Genomic DNA, 19,054 nt, shown 5'->3' on the forward strand with positions numbered 1-19,054 from the left:
ACGGTATTTGTGGATAATACTCGTATACTTGGGTCTATGAGTTTTAGATTTTTGGATACACACTTGTATCCAATGATTACGACTTTCAATAGACCTGACTTATTTAAAGTAATTTACAATATCTTCCAAATAAAATAGACTTGAAATTTAAAGTTTGCTATTTGCTGTGCACACTTTCAAAAGAAATTTAAAATTGTTTTAGATCGACCAGAAATCATTCTTTTGTCTGCGTAGACAAAAAATTCCAGACCAAGAAATTGTAAATTTTGCATTTTTGACTCCTTAGCTCGCATAGTGGTGAGTGTTCTAAGAATTCAGCAAACAAAACATTTCTAGGGGGCCAGGCGGGCAGGCGGGCGAATGGATGGATAAAAAGGGCATTGCTGGCGGTACTTTCTATCATGTAATCGAAATCATGCGGCTTCCTATCGCCGATTTTGTTGTATCTACTATGTATTATGCGTTCATATGTGTGTGCGACGACCGACTCTATCATCAGCGTTTCAATGTTGTGTCTGTTGATAAGCAACGTCTGTCCCACCCATCCACTCACCCAGCAAACTCATAAAAGCCAAACCCAAGCCACCCACACATTCTTGGCGGGCTCTCTCACCGACTTTCTCATGACATAATTTCGCACATGAGCGCACTGTTCGTTGTTGACATTTTCTCTCAGCTTCTGTCTGAGGCTCCGTCATGTCGTGGTATCTAAAATGCAATTCTCGAATTATATACGACCTTGTTCTCAAATCCATTTCCGGACGATTTGTTTTAATTTCACACTATAATTCGTATATTTTGGAAAGGTTCTTAGCCAAACATAAAAAAAAACAACACATTATTTTTGAATAGTAAACAATTTAATAAAGTACAAATTGGTCATAGTTTTAAAATAAATCACCTGAATATAGAAGTTGGGATTGAGAACAAGGGGACTGCTGTAATATTGCATGTATTTCTTACTATTATTTTTCCCCCATTTGGCTAGGTCGGCGAATGTGTTGCTTTGGTGGTGGTGTCGGAGGGCGCAATGGGCGTGGCACTACTGATAACGGTGGGGCAGGTAAACGCGTTGAATGCATGTGCTTGGCGATAGTCTTACGCATGTAAAGCCACATGTGCGTACAAGTCTCTTTTCCTATTTGGCATTTGAAGATTTGAAATGAATGTTGTTTTATTTATTTATTTAACTTACTTCAGAAAATATAAATAATGCTAATTTTTCTTTTATTTCAGGCAAAAACCTTTACAACAATGAACATGTAGCAATAAAAATGGAGCCTATGAAGTCAAAGGCTCCGCAACTACACTTAGAGTATAGGTTTTATAAACTATTAGGATCACATGGTATGTAATCTATCGCTTTACAACTCGTCTGTTCTACGATCCATAACGTTTCCCAAAGCTGTCGTCCCACTTAACACTAAATAATGAACTAACAACAAATTTCCAAAGACCTCTATAGGGAATAAAATTCAAATTGCTCTGAAGACGTACGAATTGTACATGATTATCGAAGCCGGTCTTTGTTTTCCTAGTCACATTTTATTACCCCCCCCCTCCCCGTATATTTTACTAACAAACTAATTACTGAAAGTAAAGTTTTGCACCGTTACCACCATTTTATTAGATTCATATGTAAACGAATATATTTATAATTTTTGTAAAACACTTCTGGTACCTCGCTAGTAGTGGTAAACGCACTGCGAAGAAAGAATACGACGAAAAGAAAAACATGAATAGATTTTCTCAAGCATATTTTCGGAGGTCGGTCGGTGCGTGAAGTGAAAAATTAAAAAATTATTAAAAACGAAAACTGTAAAAACACCACGTCCCTTGTCTATTGTACTTCAGTAGTAAAACAGCTCAGGCTACAACTGCAACTACTATTAAAACCGCCAATGTAAAACAGCTCGAAAATCAATTAAATCTTTATACATACATACATTTATCCTAGTATATATATATAAATATATATATATATATAGATTTCTCAACAATTGCCCAACTTGCATTAATTGTTTTTGTTCTAAATTCCTCTGTTTTCTGTTGCTTAATCTTATTTGTTGTTTATTTAAATATCTTGCTCTCTGTTACTCCATTATTCATCAACTACTACAACACCAAATACCCCAAATATTTACTATGAATTATTGAACAAAAAACACCGCTAAATTAAAATTTAAACCCGAATCCGAATCATCATGCGCTGCTCTCTATCTATCTATATATTTCTCCCCGTGTCTGCTGCAATCTACCACAACATTACAACCAACTCGATTATGAACTGAATTGAACCAACCTACAACCAACCAACAACAATCAACTGTTGCATATTACATTGTGATGCCATGTTGCTATAATATAATGCTATGAACCAACCCCTCACCACCATCCCCACCACTAAATCGGACCCCAAATTGGAATTGGAATGGGATTTTTTCTGATCCTGAACGAAATACAAATAAATGCGACATCGGAATCAATATCGAAATGCAGCCGATAACGCCCCAGATGGCATACCACGCATTTATCATTTGGGCACTTGCGGTGGCCGTTACAATGCCATGGTTTTAGAGTTATTGGGATTATCATTAGAAGATCTCTTCAATATTTGCGCCCGTAAATTTTCACTTAAGACTGTATTGATGATAGCGAAACAACTTGTAAGTGTGGCATCCACCACGAACGAAAAGATCACCAAAAAGGTGTTGTAGACGAAAGTAAAGCGGGTTTCACTTGATTAAAAAAAAAATTGTAATAATATTGCGTGGGGAAAACCATTTGCTATTCCAGAAAAGTTGTGAAATGCTAGATTTTTAAAAGAACGCAATTTACGTTTCTGCCTCCCTCATAAAACTCTTTTCCAGGAAATTAAATTAAATATTAAATTTTGAAGTGTCCTGTATAACAGTCATATCTTGTGAAATCCGCCAGCATCTCGTCCATGAACCAATTTTTTTTTTAGTTTGGGTTCAAAAGTGTCTCAACGGCTAATATATAGGTTTTATTTTTGTTTTCTTAATTTAGTACGTTTTAGAGTCTATGCAATGAACGTTAGTCAACTTTTTAGTTTACTGTAGATATGTTGAAACTGTAGTAAAGGTAATAATACTTTTATGTTGCAACTTTCAATATCGTTTAACGGATCTGCAATGAACTTATAACACTAAAAAGCAATCCCTTTAAAGCATGTAATGCGTCGTTTAAAAATTAATAATTTAATCAAACACAAACTAATTGTACATAAACCCAAGAAATTAAGTCATTAGTATAACAATTTCGTTGTTGAACTTGTTAATACGTTTTTTTTTACTTAATTTATCATTTATCAAAACTGCCTTTTGTAGTCTCTCTTTTCTCTTTGACATTAAAGTGCAATGTATATAATTTAACCAAAACTACTAACACAGTTGCAAAAAGATCTATCGAACTGTTTATCAGAATTCAGAGAATACCAAAACCTGTTATACACACCACACACACCGCCATGGAAACTATTTTAGTTCTAAGATTATTTTGTAAGCACACACAAAACTCTGTTATATCCGAGTTGACGTTTCTACTGGTTAGGTCAAATAACGTTCGGAGGAGGAGGATGAGTTGGTAGGTGAGTTCCCGTCTCCAGGTTGGTCTTCCGGCAGTCATTTCCTTGTGTATATGCTTCGAGAATTTCTATTTTTGTTGTTCTTGTTGTGTTTAGCACAGTTGCCCGAAAAAGTATTTATACCTTCGCTCGATCTCTGTCAAATGAAAGGTGGTAATATCGTAAGACGCGCTACACTAACCTCCAGAACATGAGCCAAATCCATCGCTCTCTACACATCACTTTCCCACTCTGTTTCTTTACTTTTTTTGTGCCCAAACCGTCATATCAATTGAAATGCAGCTTAAAAGAACAAGGACTTATTTAAAAAAAATCTAGTTTGTATCTCATCTTTTTTTCTTCTCTCTCCCATCTCTCTTTTTTATCTCTTGCCCACGAATTGTTTGCAAAAATACAACAAAAACAACAACAAACTACAAATCGATCAACCAAAAAACTTTTGTGCGTTGTCCAACACTCGAATAAATAATAAACACTCGCTCGCTTCCTCCAAACAAAATTCTATGTCGACCCAACCGAACAATCAACAATAAAATCGACCAATCAATCAATTAATCGATCGATCAATCGATAGCAGAGGGTGTACCAGAAGTATATTACTTCGGCCCATGCGGCAAATACAATGCTCTTGTTATGGAGTTGCTTGGTCCATCACTTGAAGATTTATTCGATATTTGCGGCAGACGTTTCACTTTGAAGAGCGTACTTCTGATAGCTATACAATTAGTAAGTACTACCACAAAAAAATCCACCAAAAACAAAGTTAAACAACGAAGCATAAAACAACAGATGTTGCAATCGCAAAGTTTTCCTTGAGCACGCGCATAATTCTGCACATAATCACATTTACAACACTGGTAGCCGAGGTCCAAATTAACCAACACTAGTACTAAGATCAAGATCGAAACACCTTTTGTTTGTTTTGCGTGTGTGTGGGTTGGGGTGTGTATATGCGTTTTTATTAGATTTGCTTGTTTTTACTAGCTTATACTTTAAACTCTTTTATTTACTATTTATTTATTGTTCATTACTAACAAGATACCAATAGGTCGCTGCCTCCCTATTTTGACTCTCTTCGACTCACTATTTCTGTCATAATCATAGCCACCTGGTTGAGGTTTTATTTGTAACAACTTATTTTGCATTCATTACGAGGCATCATTCACTAAAAATACTTCCTTAGCAAAAAAAAAAATTATATTTTAAAATAAAAAAATTATCTAAACAGGAAGAAACAAACGTTCATTGTAATTAAAATAAATTTGCATGCACACATCAATTTGTAGCTCAATATAGATATTTCTGAGTTTTTTATATTTATGATTTACCAGCGATTAATAATAAAAACCGTTGCCATCAAAGAGAACAAATTTACAGTTGAAAACATAAACAGCTAGTTGAGACACTACAGAAAACTGTTTAAATAGATTATTATTTTGTAAATTAAAAGCGAAAAAGAGCATTTCATAAGCAAAAATGCCTATACAATGCTCTTTTTAAAATTTAAATAATTAACTAATTTTTCTTTTAATATTCCCAAAAAACCCGTCCAAATATAAAAATATAGCTCCACCGGATCGAATATGTTCATAGTCGGCACTTAATATATAGGGATGTGAAACCAGAGAACTTTCTCATTGGCAGAACGTCAACAAAACGTGAAAAAATTATACATATAATTGGTAAGATCCTTAATGAAATGTTAAGCGTATTGCAAGTTCTAACATAATATTATCAACAGATTTCGGTTTGGCCAAAGAATACATTGATTTAGATACAAATAGGCATATACCATATCGGGAGCATAAATCCCTAACTGGAACGGCACGTTATATGTCAATCAACACGCACATGGGGCGTGAGCAGTCGCGACGCGATGATCTGGAGGCATTGGGGCATATGTTTATGTATTTCTTAAGGGGTTCACTGCCGTGGCAAGGCCTAAAGGCTGATACACTCAAGGAGAGATATCAAAAAATCGGTGATACGAAACGAGCAACGCCCATCGAGGTGAAATATACCCCACAAATTCCTTTAATCTCATTAAACATTGAACTAACGTCTTATTTCTAACACGCAGGTGCTTTGTGATGGACATCCGGAAGAGTTTGCGACATATTTGCGTTATGTACGGCGGTTAGATTTTTTCGAAACTCCCGACTATGATTTTCTGCGAAGACTGTTTCAAGACTTATTCGATCGTAAGGGATACACCGACGAGGGCGAGTTCGACTGGACAGGGAAGACAATGGTGAGCTATATATTCGTCTACCCCATTAAAATTACACGTTCTTACGCATTAAGACTCCCAAAAAACATTCCACCGAATTCTAAAACCTGACCCCTAATATCTAATTCATAGGAGACATAGTGAATTGCAAGCAATTAGAAATATATAAATTGATATCCATAACGTTCCGAAATCTAAAAATATTTTAAGTTAATACTCATGTAACTGAACAATCATTTCAAATGATGGAAGAATCAAGCATGATATTTGATATTGACTGAGCCAACCGCCAACCGCATTGTCCTCCAAACCCACTAAGAATGATTTTAATTCACCCAAATATGAATGAAAGCCGCATGGAATCGTCGGTTTGTATGACGTCAATGTAACAAACTACTAACATGGCAGGATCCTTGCTGTCGCGCTATCAGTTTTCCGCCACCCGCCGCTGCTGCAAAGAAGATTGGGCTCAGTTTGTTCTTAGTTTGATTCCTGTTCCCAACGACATGTGTTATCTTTACCGCCTTCAACGAATTGAATGATATATATATTTTTATAAAGTGCCCTTACCCACATCCAAGAGAGAATCTTAAATTAAAGCGCAATATAAACAGTAAAGACCCATACTCAACTCCGAAAAATGATGTTTTAATATTTAAAAGTGTTTCCCCAAAATTTAGTGGTATTGGTATTAAAGCCCTTTCATGTTTCGATTTTAAGACCAAGGAACAGCTGGACCAAATGAAGGTCATAAAGAATGCACCACCATCGCATTTGGCCAAAAATAAGTCTGACAAGGTACAAAAAAGAAACCCAAATGGCGAAATATATCTTTGAATTCTATAGCTAAATCAGTACTGCATCGTTACGTATGACGCTAGATCACTTTCAGTGCTGGTCAATGCTTGTTGTCAGTGTGTAAGCTCGTCGCTTTAGGTGGTTAAGCTATCATATGTTAAGTACAAAAAAGTGAAGCCATTTATAACAGCACTTTTCTTCTCTCCTTGATCTCTTTTCTCTTTTTCGGTTGTCACCACCGTTTCATGTGCGTGTAACTCTGTGTGCTAATAAAACCTACTGAATCATCTATATATAAACATGTTATCAAATTTAATACATGCATTCACATCACTGACATAAAACAGTCAACGCCCGTCGGATCTCTGCAAACTGGCCATGAAGTCATCATTTCACCAAATAAAGATCGTCATAATGTTACGGCTAAGGTAATGTATATAATAACATTTTTCTAAAGTAGTCCGAAAAGGAATCAAATTTGTACACTCGATCACAGACAAAATTTAAATTGATTATTTTATATGTTTATAAGATAAAAACAGTTATCCTTGATTCTACTTAGCTTTACCGAACTTTTTTCTCTTTGGTTACTCAGTTCTTTACTTTTAACATTCGTTATTCACTGCTCTTCTTTCTCTACTTATGCTCAACGCTTTTGTTTTGATCCTACTTTTCTTCCCAACACACAACATTTGATATAAAACTTAGGATGTTTCTTATTTTGATTTTGATGACGATGTTGATGATGAGAATGAAGAATATATAATACTCCAGGTTAGACGTTGTAGACTTGAAAATTATCTCTGTAATGGTTAGTGTGAATTAAAGTGCTCTTCTACTTCTTTTAAGCATACATACGTCTGGTTGTAGATTACATTGCTAGGTTTATAAATGCTTTGGGTTTCATTGTCATTTTCTTAGTGAGAAATGTGCGAATATACAAGGCTAGTATTTTGAAAAAGAAGACTTAAAAATGTCTGCTTGAAATATATAGAATATTGAAAAGCTGATGGTAAATGCTCGACTAACCTAGTTTAAAAAATGCTTCAATCGATCGGTGAACGGTATTTGTAAATTAATTAAATATATTTTGGTTAAATCTTTGCTGTTAACTTAACCCTTGTTTACTATATTTGAATTCACCTTTGATTGTTGTATGGACTACATTTTTTATGGTTTTTTTTGTAGCACATTCTTGACTTGCTTTAGTTTTACTTAGACTCACTTACAATCCCTAAATTATAAATAGCATATAATATTAGAGCTGTCTGTCTCTATGTTGTACAGAAATAACAACTTTTTTTTAAACTTGAAATTAATTATTGAACAAATTGCATAAATCCGTTTCCACCAATTGCCTGATCGCAAACCGAACTGAACTGTACCGAATTAAAACAAAAATAATCAAAACCAACTGTCCAAATCCTTCACCACCACTTCAACCACCACCACCATAACCCAACCACAGACAAATGCCAAAGGAGGTGTTGCTGCGTGGCCTGATGTGCCAAAGCCGGGGGCAACACTGGGCAATCTAACGCCGGCCGATCGGCATGGTTCAGTACAGGTAAGTTGCGACAACCGGCCAGTGTTGTACAAAAGATTTTTCTTTTCTTCCGTTTCCGTTTTATTTCTGTTATGTCGCTCGTTCGCCCGCTCAGTCTTCAGTCTGTATTTGTGCATACATAATCTAAACTTAGCAAACTTCAGCTCCTTGGCAAGACATAGCATACATATAAATAAAAGACATTTGTATTCGCCTCATTACGTTATTGAATTCTTGTTCGACTGTGATTCTGTACATAATTGCCTAAATATATTTTCTATAACTATTACAACGAAACATTATCTATCGCAGACTGTTATATTTTTGGCCTTTTCAATTCTAATGTTTTCACTTGATTTACTCTACATTAGCTCAACAAGGTACTGAACAATAATCTCTCCTCCCAACGTGTGTTATTCCTACTCCTCTCCACTATAGTTTATTTCACTTGCGTTACGTTTGATTTGGTTTTTCCAACACGTTTTGTTAGTTTCTTCTTGGGTGTTTTTCTCGGATCTTCCTCTTTTATTTTTGAAGTATTAAGTATTCCTTTTATTGAAAAGATTGATGCTAGAGGATCCTTATAAAATCTGCATGAATAACAAAGAAGAAACGTAGCCTTTCTCTACTTGTGCACGGTACTAATGCAAGTTTTAACAGTGCATTAACCAACACAACTTCTTAGCAGTATATGTTATTGACTGCATGCCACACAATACATTACACTATTCTAGAGACGCATGGATCACTTTACATATCCGCAGTGTTATAACAATAAATAGATTCGGCTGGAGGAAATTCATTTTTCATAAAGTGAAATCATTGGCATTTATTTCAAGCCGAAAAGACCAATTTTGATGCATCGAATCAAATTCGAAACCAAAACCCAACTTATTACAGAGATTGCCTGAAGATTCAAGCTCGGATGATGATAGCCCCTTTGATGCTTACTATGAGAAAAGCGATCCCGAAGACGACCCTAAGAAATAGGACACCAACGAACCACCAACACTTCTACTATTCTCCCAAATACCACATCTACAGCTTCTTTTTAAATTTAAACGACATAAGACATAAGACAAACCCTGTTTACTTTCCTTTAAAATAGGCTTTCCAAGGTATTTGAAATATAACTTGTCTGTCCTAGTCCTCTGATCTTGTTCTGTACCCATTCATCATCTAAATGTGTGATCTGCCAAACGTCCTGACAATCCGGGCAATCTCCGAAATAGGTCTACATATTTATAAATTCTTTCTATTGAAATTTCAAAATTACAAATTTTTCATTCGTAGTCTACTTGGCTTTGTAGTGCTGCCAAGAAAGTCGTTGTTTGTATAACAGTTTTGTTCTGTGTGATGTCTGTACTGCCAATCCAATCGATACTTTTAAATCGACTGTACTTAAACTGGTTCTTTTTTGATTAGTAATTAAAAAAGCGGTTTAAATCGTTATATTGTATAATCACTTCTTATTGTACATACTCGTACTATATGTTTAGTACAAAAGTTAATAACGAATGGAAATTAATATTACAATTGCAATGCCTTTTCTTTTTTCTTTGACACTCCTTTGCAGGTTGTGAGTTCGACGAATGGCGAACTAAATCCGGACGATCCCACGGCCGGACACTCAAACACGCCCATCACACAGCAGCCGGAAGTCGAAGTGGTCGATGAAACAAAGTATGTGTTACTCAGGGGATCAATTAATCGGTATATCGATATGTAGCTAAGTGATAGATGTGTTGCGGAACAAATTGTCTTTTGTGTAGAGAAAACATTGTACAAAATAAACTTCTTTATAAAAGAACAGGGAATTTTAGAGACATGATTGTAGCGTATTACATGTAAATTTAAAAAAATTCATAGCATTTCTTTTGTGGATGTGTTATTTGTTTTAGATTATGTCGTAAGCAGTCTTAATAGATATATCGATACATTGATTAACAGATCCACTAGATATTTAAAGAATTTTTTGCTTTGTCGTTTTTAATGCGCAACTTCCGTTTTCCGTTCTCTCTTTCTCTTTCTCCCCCGACCAATCCACTGCCTCTGCCTATGCCTACGTCTCCCCCTATGAATCCGTATCCGAATCCGAATCCGTATCGTTTCTGTCCCTTGGTTAACTGTCTCCAGTGGTTCCTTATATTCCAGATGTTGTTGTTTCTTTAAACGAAAGAAGAAGAAATCGACGCGCCAAAAATGACTAGACGGTGTACAATGTAGTCCAGAACGCGAGGCAGTCACCCTGCTGCGTGCCACTTCACATTCAAACTCACGGGATAGCGTATTGAATAATCCGAGTCAGGATTATATCCAGCAGGCAACGTCGCAGCATACGTTGCGTTATCCTCCATCCGCGTCGATGTTGACGCCAACACCAACTACAAACACACCGACACTTCCGTTGTAATTTATATAAATATAAAGCCAGATGCAAAATGCAGAAAGCAACAAAAAAAATATTAAACGAAACCCAACAAAACAAAAACAAAACAAATGAACCCCGTACACATTAAATACACTAAAAAACAGTAAAAACAAACAAAATGAAACCAATTTTGATTAATTATTGTAATGATTGTATTTTATTATTATTTTTATTATTTACCAATTTTGCGTTTATTATATAAATTATTATAATTATTAATTATATTATTAATTAATGCTATTATAAATAAAAAAGAAAAGAAAATTCAAACGTAATTCAAAACGACTAGAAACGACACGGCGACTCAAGCCAGAATCACTCACAGCCAGGGCAGCTCCTCCCGTTGGTGTCTTGTGAAGGGAGTCGGAATGAAAGCTCCCCAAAATCACTACCACTATCAATACCCCTCAGAACCCTATTGCTCTTAACTGAAGGAAACTTAAACACACAAACACCACTTAAAGCATATTTATATATTATATACATATTAAAAGAGACAACAAACAAAACTAGTGCAGCATCATTTAATGAGAGAAGGAAGAACATATTTATACGCAACCAACAAACTTGTAAATTATAATGAAAGAAAAGAAAGCGAAAATAAACATAATTTTTTAAAACTATCAACTTAATATATGTATGTATGAAGCCATATGAAAACACCTTAGCCGTTATACGTGTACCATCGTCAGATAAATAGTCAGGCATTAAAGGTCGTATATTGAATTCAATGCACTGTACATGGAACTCGTATACCACCTTTTGCCATTTTCTAGCATTCTTTTTCGATTGACTTTTGTTTGGGAGCCTAAAAATTAATAGTTTCAGAGAAATCCTAAATTTTCGCTAGGGGAAAAATAAAAAGCGAAAATATGGAAGTCTATGTTGTGCACGCAAAAGAAAAAAATAGTTAATATAATTATGCTTCCGTGCCGAACCAAATATTCTCGAAAAATATATACAAATTACCATTCGATTAATGGACTTCCCATTTAAAGAAATTTAATTTGCAGAGAATAAAAATGATTTTGCTTGGTGGTAAGATATTTGGCTAATTGGTTTTGTCTTCGGATCCTGCAGGGTATACTTGTTTGCCGAATACAAATACCATATAAAAATGGTTTGTTGATGTGATATATTTTCAGTGTCCTAAACACATATTTTAAGTACTTAAACGATCCAATTTTAAAGTTTTCGCGAATAAAATGGTTTGAAAACGTTCTAAATAACCCTGTCAATCTATTGTTATTACCAATCATCTCGGAAAATAATGCCCGTTTATTTATTGATCAAAACATTCGCTATTTGTCTGATAATGGCTATATGTATAAAGCTATATGATGTACTAGATATACAGTATGAATCAATAGGCAGCTTGGTTTAGCTCTGTTTTGAATGCACTTTTCTATACCTAATATGTACATATATATACACAAGTATTTTGATATATATACACGTCTATGTATCGGATAAATCAAAATGTAGAAATCGCTTTTGGTATTTGGTAGTCGAATTAATTTGGAGCATTTAATTTTGGATCGTTTCTTAGATAATTCCTTGTTTATGATGTGCGAAGTTAGCGGAATAAATTGTTAGGAAACTTACCAAGTTTCCGCAAAGATCAATCACTTGATAGGTAAATACTAATGTACTGAGCCATTTCTTTGATATTACGTGATATGAGTACTAAACTACTAAAAAGTTGCCTGCAGCTAATACCCACTTCCCAAAAACACACATCTCCGACTCTGAACGAATTTGATTTTTACCTACACTTCTCCATGAAACGCGAAAAGTAAAGCTAAAATCAATAAATTGTATGTGGAAATATATATTTTAAACAAATTTTTTATACTTATTACAAATATACATATAACGAGGAAAACCAATATAGCATTAACTATACAAGGACAATGCAAATTTTTCGTGTTGTTTTGCAGTCTTTTAAGTATATAAAAGCAGGAAAAACATTGAAAACCAGTAAATCAAATTTCATAATTTACATGAATAACATTGCATAAACAATTAACCAAAATTTCCTGTATAGTTAAAAAACTCATTTGTATTATATATGAAATATTAAAGATACACAAACAAATTACGCTAAAATTAATATTTCTATGACGAAAATGGAATCCGGAGAACAAGAAAACCGCACTAGTTTATATAAAGTAAATTATAAAAAATATACATACATAATTGACTTTAAATGTTGAAAAACAAAACCAAAACCAAATGAAAAATAACCCATGCATTGATTAATGTATTCAAGAACGGAAATTTACATATTTACGACTCAAAAAGGACAGAGTGCGGAGCAGATCAAAGATAACAAAAAGCGTTTAATGGTTGGCAAGCAAGCAGTGCACGCAGGCCTTTTGCTATTTGCAGGTATAGCAGTTAACATTGTTAACTGCGGCAAAGCAGTTTTAACACTAAAGTAAAGCGAAACAATTTAATTATAATAGAGCTAAATAATAATAAAAAGAAAGCGAGCGAAGACGTACTCAGAAATATTTTCCAACAGGAATGTTGTAGGCATTATATCGTTTGCGAACGCGAATAAAGTAAAATAACAACAGAATTATTGTGTAAAAATGGTTTATTATTAATGTATAAGTATAACAGCAAACACAAATGGTAACTTAAAACAATGTAAGCAAACCAAGAAAAACAACCAACAAAAAAACGAAAAAAATATGAAAATTGAAAAAAACCAAGAAAAAATTAAAACCAAAATAAATGAAAAATTATTACAAAAAGCTTGTGTTTTTTTGGCCATATATGGAGCTGCTTTAGTAAATTGATACATTTTTTTGTTCAGCAAGTTACGATAAATAATAAGCTGTGCAACAAAAAAACAAAAGAATTAGACCAATTACGGTGGGCTTGATTATACTAATTAATAGATCATGGGTCTCTAACAGATATCTCACGATCTGTCCACGCTCCCATCTGGTTTTACCGACTCATTTCCCAAACACGACTAAATTGGTGTTTTGGAGGTATCCTTTGTTTCCGTTGTAACCGTTACACTTGATTTTAATTTCACAAATACCTATGTTACTATCTACAATACATCTTAATACAGTTGATACAAATGCTATTTTCAGTGCCCCGTTTACTCAAGTTGGAAAAAACTCTTTCTGCTATAGAGGTGGCAACCCTAAATAAGGCTTACATTGCAAACCGTTAGTTACATATGCTACCTACCAATTAGCCAGGACGCAAACCCAGACCGCAAAGCAGAGCTTTTGCTTCCGGCCATCTAAATAGCGCCAAAGTAAAAGTCGCGATCCTACATCTTGGCTAAGGTCAGGCGCCTTTTAATGCTGCCCAAAGTGAACGGATGCAATTACTCAATTACTCTGGCCTTTGTGCATTGTCTGTAGATGCCAATATGTGTATGTGTGTATATATATATTTATGCTGAGCCCAAGACAATTAGCGCTATTGCCAAATGAAACAGCGGCGCACAGGTGAACGTTCGCGAGTGGGAGAGCGAGCTTTAAAAGCAGTTTTCTTGCTACTTACCTGCTTAACTTGCTGCTCATGTCTGGTCTTCGTTAGTGGGAGAATCGGAAAGAGCGTTGAAGCATTGGAGCACGGGAGCGTAGAGCCCGCGCAAGATATTCAAGTGAATTACCAAATCCCGATTCCGTCAGTCTGCGAGGTCGCCTCAAGCGCTCAACACCTGTGCGCATCTAGAAAAAAAACAGAAACCTACCTAAATACCAATCCAACCCAATCAGTACTACCAATAAGGACAGGCTCTTAAATCAAACGAAGTGAAAGAAAAGTGACTGAAAAAGTGAAAAGCGGCATGCAAGTGCAGAAACCCAGCCCAACCAGATGAGCCCAACCCACAACCCAGTCGATTGAGATTCCAAACGCGACACATGCTGCTGGTGCTGGAATAACAGTTTTAGCCAAGAGAGCTGCTTGTTTTCGACCACAAGTGGTCAGAGAGGAGAGCCGGAGCCCGCAGTCTTTTAGCTGGTTCGGGAGATCTGTGGAAAACCAAACAAACCAAGTAAAATCGAAACAAAACAAACAGAAAACAAAAGCAACATGAATCAAACGCAAGTAAATAATTTCCTCAAGTGCTTCCTGCAAATCGATGAGCCGTCCAACCGTTGGACATCACGTCACGACGGGGAGGATCTCGATGATAACGACCATGATCATGATCATGACGACGACAACGACGACGACGAGAGTGGCGTTCTGGTTGCCAAGGTCACAGCCATGGTGGTGCTATTTTGCGCCAGCGCGATCTGCGGGTCCATTCCCTTCTTGCTTAACCGTTGCTATCGCTGGACGGAAAACCAGACGAACGCACGATCCGCCATTGTGGTCAAATGCCTGCTGTACTTTGGAGGCGGCGTCCTGCTAGCCACCACCTTTCTCCATCTCTTGCCCGAAGTTCAGGAGGTCGTCGAAGAGCTGCAGGAGTGCGGCATCATCGGAGAGCTCACTTTTCCGCTGGCCGAGCTTCTCATGTGCTGTGGCTTCTTCCTCATGTACTTCATCGAGGAGGCCATGCACACGTATGTCCATCATCATCAGAAGGATGAGGCTGGCGCCGCTTTCGAGCGGGGTCACAGCATCCGAAACAGCCACCTGCTGAAACCCACCGAAGGCAACGCTACCACACCCACAGCCCCACCGGCGCCATTGGCTGGCACCGCTGAACTTGGAACACTATCGGTGCAGAATCTCCTGCAAAACGATCTGGAGCAGCAAAAGTTTGCTACCAAGCCACAGCAACAAGCTAATGGACACGGACACAGCCACGGGCATGGACATGGACATAGCCATCTACCAGTAATCGCAGACGATGCCGATGCGGGGGACATGTTGGCTTCATCTCTGCGCGGACTCTTCATCGTTTCCGCTCTGTCGCTGCACGAACTCTTTGAGGGCATGGCCATTGGCCTAGAGAGCTCCGCCAGTTCGGTGTGGTTTATGTTCGGTGCCGTTTCCGCACACAAATTGGTCCTGGCCTTCTGCGTGGGCGTCGAGCTGATCGTGGCCAGGACCCGGATGTTACTGGCCGTTCTCTATGTGTTGACCTTTGCGGTGGTTAGCCCTCTGGGCATCGGAATCGGGATTTTGATAAATCACGGCGAAGAGACATCCGGACCCAGTCTGGTCTCCGCCATTCTGCAAGGATTCGCCTGCGGCACGCTCATATACGTGGTGTTCTTTGAGATACTCTCGAAAAATCGATCCGGTCTGCGCGCCTATTTGGCCCTCTTCGTCGGCTTCCTTGTCATGTTTGGCCTGCAGCAGTTGAGTAAGTATCACATTTAAATAATAATTACATGTTGTGGCCTTTGAATATGCAAATCGTAGGGATTTAGTGAGACAGAAATTTGCGATGTAAAATACAACTCGGTCTTGCCACTTAAGGCAGTTTTCAATTAATTATATATTGCTTTTTATTACGCAAATTTACATCAAATGATGATTAGTGTACATTTTGCTACTTAACCAGAAATATTGTTTTGTTAGTTTACTTACATTGATATCTATGAATTGCCTAGACACATTAGACCTTAGGGACTCCTGCTTTAATCATTTATCCTTTAATTGGTGATACTTAATAATAAGCAGGCTTAACGGTGATTAGTACGATCGTCGCCGTGTGCGTCAGATGAGATTCTTTAACCGGAATCGATTCGGGGAAATTGGGAACAGGTTCTATATAGCTGATCTGCTAAATGCTGCGTGGTTGACCTTGTAACAGACCTTGCTGTGATTTATTTTGCATACTCATATACAAGACGGCTTGTCAGTCTGTGTACCTAGAGTAAATGTGAAATAAAAATCCCGTCCCTGCCATGAAGTCATCTCGCAAAAATCAGGGGGTTGCCCATGCGAAAAAGCACCGTGAAAACCGCACTCGCAATTGTATTGATGAGCACGGGATAAAAAATCAGACGAGAAGTTTAGGCCACAAATATGTGATTACCCGAAAGTCGGTTAGGTTTTTATATGGTCTAGGGCCAGATAAGGCAGGACAAAACGCTCATAAATCATTGCGTGGAAGTGGGCTGTTGGAATTGAATTCCCATGCTACCATGACGAAAAAAATGTTAAGCAATCAAGAGAGAAGTGTGTAAATCACCATGAGGAAACAGGGTCTACCCGATAAGGATTGGCATTCCTAACAGCATACATTGTTCAACCCTATAACGTGTCACTAACCTTCCTTATCGCTTACAGCTTCCATTGGCGGACATGGTCATAGCCACAGCCACAGCAGTTGCTCCACGTCGGAACACACACACAACCACCAAGAGACTGAGACTGAGACCAGGTCAGCATCGGGCCACACCCATGGCCACCAGCACGACCATGATCATCCACATCACCACAACCACGCTGAGGAGCTGGCCACGGTTCACAACTATGAACAGCAGCTGCAGCTCTTGCGGCAGGTGACCCAAAAACTGCTTGAAGCCCACCCCAAGAAGGACGCCTAGATTGTACCCTGCTCAGCAGAATACTAATTGTATATGTATTTATGTGTATTATATATTTGTACTGTGTAAAAAATAGTGAAAGTAGAAACAAAATATATATTAAAAAACTGAAGCGATTAAATTCTGACATTAAATGCAATTGCTAAACTGGGTCAAAAAATAGTAAACGCTAAGAGAACTAGAACTCTTATCTATGCCCAGTATTTGTGGCCTTTACAGTCTTTTATGAGGTTACAGCCATTTATGACTTCTACAAAACATAAATTTAGAGAAACAAATAATTTATTTTTGTGAACTTATAGTTAAACACAGAAAAAGCAACAAGGAAAGTACATAAAATATTACAACATTCCCTAATGTTCAGGGAGCTTTTAAAATTTTTCTTCTTAAACAATAAAAACAATTAGTGATTCGACATTAGGTTTCATATTAACTGAAAATCAAATTTGCCCATATTCAGTGGTTAGCGGTTACGTACATATAACAAAGTGAAGATACTCGTTTTTAAGTGAATAGATCGGACATATCAGATTGAAAAAGTCATTAGCAAATCCGAATCGATTGATTAATGAAATATGTCAATAAAGCTAAGGTATGTTTAATTTCAAAATTTGGCTTAATAGTAACTTAATTAGATGAGTAAGCGGTTTATACGTGCTCTAAACAAATATTTCAGGCATTTCAAATTGGGTTGAATTCTGAAGTTTGATTGCTTATACGAATATTTTCGAGAATACCCGCTATAAAACGAAATACGTGCCTGGGCATAAAGTTCCACCATCAGATTGCCGGCAGGCCCCGTTTGGGAGTGCGATTCTCGACATTGTGAAATTTCAGCACGATATCTCTCTACTGCTCTACAGTTTGCGAATCGTAAAGTGGCTTGGACTTGTTGACGAGGCCTTGTTGCCAGGTATATATTAATCATGTGATCGTCTTGTTTTGTCGCATAGGCCACAATAAATACAAATTTACAGCTGATAGCTTCGTTGCTTGCGTACATTTTTTACACGATATCTCCACAAAACTCGCTGCAGACCGGTTTCCGAGCTGGCCCCGCTGCTGCTTCTCACCAGACGGACCGCTATCTCTCTGTTTTTTGATAACTGCGATAAGCGCATGTTCTCCGCTCGAGCCGAACTGGAAGCCCAACATCATGCCCCCCCCATCGATCCCCAAATGTCCGGACTGCAGCGGAAATTAGCGCGTCAAGTGTCAAGTGTGAATTTGCGAGGCGGTAAACATGCCTGACAGCCGATGAAAACATCTTGGTGGCTCAATTAGCGCCATCGGGTGATCTTATTTACATCTGTGCTGTTGCCGATGACGATGCCATAGATGCTCAGGTTATTGGGAACTCAACCCCACCCCGTTGTATCCAACGGAACTCACCTTATCAAGTGCGCATCACTCTCTCTTCGCCTTCGCTATCCGTCTACAGATGTTATCAAGACTATCTCAGCGGAGTGCACACACGATGAAGTGTGGCAAAATCGTGGGGCTAAAGGCTTAACGGCAAACGGAACAACTAATCTCTAATATTCTTGGCTGATAGGCAATATTATCATTTGAACTCGAGCTCTTGAACCATATATACCAGAGGAGTGCCGCCAGTAAATCATATAAAACAGTGGTATGCGATAGCCCAAATACAAGATGTGAGCAAAAAAAAAAAAACTTGTTTGTTCTGATTGAGGCTCTGATAACCGGTAGTGAGTAAACGTTATTTCCGAAATTGAACTTTCGTTTTATATGAGTAAGGATCACTCTTTTGAGTTAGAGAGTTGGCCATTAAAAACTAATTTATTTACATCCACTCATTTTTCAAGAACTACAAAGAATACTTGCTTAAAAATTCGTGCATGGAATTCTACAAAAATTATACTGCTATGCCTAAAAGTATGTTCACTTTTCCCAAACACCACAATAAATAATGGTACTAGGTTTGTTC

At 37.2% G+C, this 19,054-nt stretch overlaps 2 protein-coding genes across 17 annotated transcripts in view; both read left to right on the top strand.

Annotated features, from left to right (window-relative positions):
• gish (gilgamesh) overlaps window positions 1-13,281 on the top strand; it is a 32,317-nt gene extending 19,036 nt beyond the window's left edge. For 6 of the 16 annotated variants that reach the window (NM_169713.5, NM_001275695.1, NM_169712.4 and 3 more), the window contains 9 exons: window positions 1,237-1,347; window positions 2,500-2,666; window positions 5,175-5,289; window positions 5,349-5,617; window positions 5,688-5,858; window positions 6,983-7,063; window positions 8,104-8,202; window positions 9,758-9,864; window positions 10,336-10,885. In NM_169713.5, the coding sequence (NP_732125.2) occupies window positions 1,237-1,347; window positions 2,500-2,666; window positions 5,175-5,289; window positions 5,349-5,617; window positions 5,688-5,858; window positions 6,983-7,063; window positions 8,104-8,202; window positions 9,758-9,864; window positions 10,336-10,387 (1,172 nt within the window). In that variant the 3' untranslated portion in view covers window positions 10,388-10,885. Of the gene's footprint in view, window positions 1-988; window positions 1,064-1,236; window positions 1,348-2,499; window positions 2,667-4,181; window positions 4,334-5,174; window positions 5,290-5,348; window positions 5,618-5,687; window positions 5,859-5,969; window positions 6,474-6,557; window positions 6,636-6,982; window positions 7,064-7,343; window positions 7,410-8,103; window positions 8,203-9,081; window positions 9,379-9,757; window positions 9,865-10,317 lie in introns of those variants that run through there. The other 10 variants (NM_001260208.2, NM_001260209.2, NM_001382189.1 and 7 more) reach the window with 10 other exon arrangements.
• A 989-nt stretch (window positions 13,282-14,270) lies between these two features.
• Zip89B (Zinc/iron regulated transporter-related protein 89B) lies at window positions 14,271-17,213 on the top strand. The gene is made up of 2 exons (NM_080499.3): window positions 14,271-15,911; window positions 16,844-17,213. The coding sequence occupies exons 1-2, from the start codon at window positions 14,684-14,686 to the stop codon at window positions 17,101-17,103; spliced, it is 1,488 nt and encodes a 495-aa protein (NP_536747.2). The 5' UTR covers window positions 14,271-14,683; the 3' UTR covers window positions 17,104-17,213.
• Window positions 17,214-19,054: the final 1,841 nt, after the last annotated feature.

Source organism: Drosophila melanogaster, chromosome 3R (genome assembly GCF_000001215.4).
Source record: "Drosophila melanogaster chromosome 3R".
Classification (NCBI taxonomy): Eukaryota; Metazoa; Arthropoda; class Insecta; order Diptera; family Drosophilidae; genus Drosophila; species Drosophila melanogaster.

Coding starts and splice junctions, on each gene's coding strand:
- Zip89B (NM_080499.3), top strand. CDS start 14,684: ATGAATCAAACGCAAGTAAATAATTTCCTCAAGTGCTTCCTGCAAATC. Junction 15,912..16,843: donor GTTTGGCCTGCAGCAGTTGA/GTAAGTATCACA, acceptor TATCGCTTACAG/CTTCCATTGGCGGACATGGT.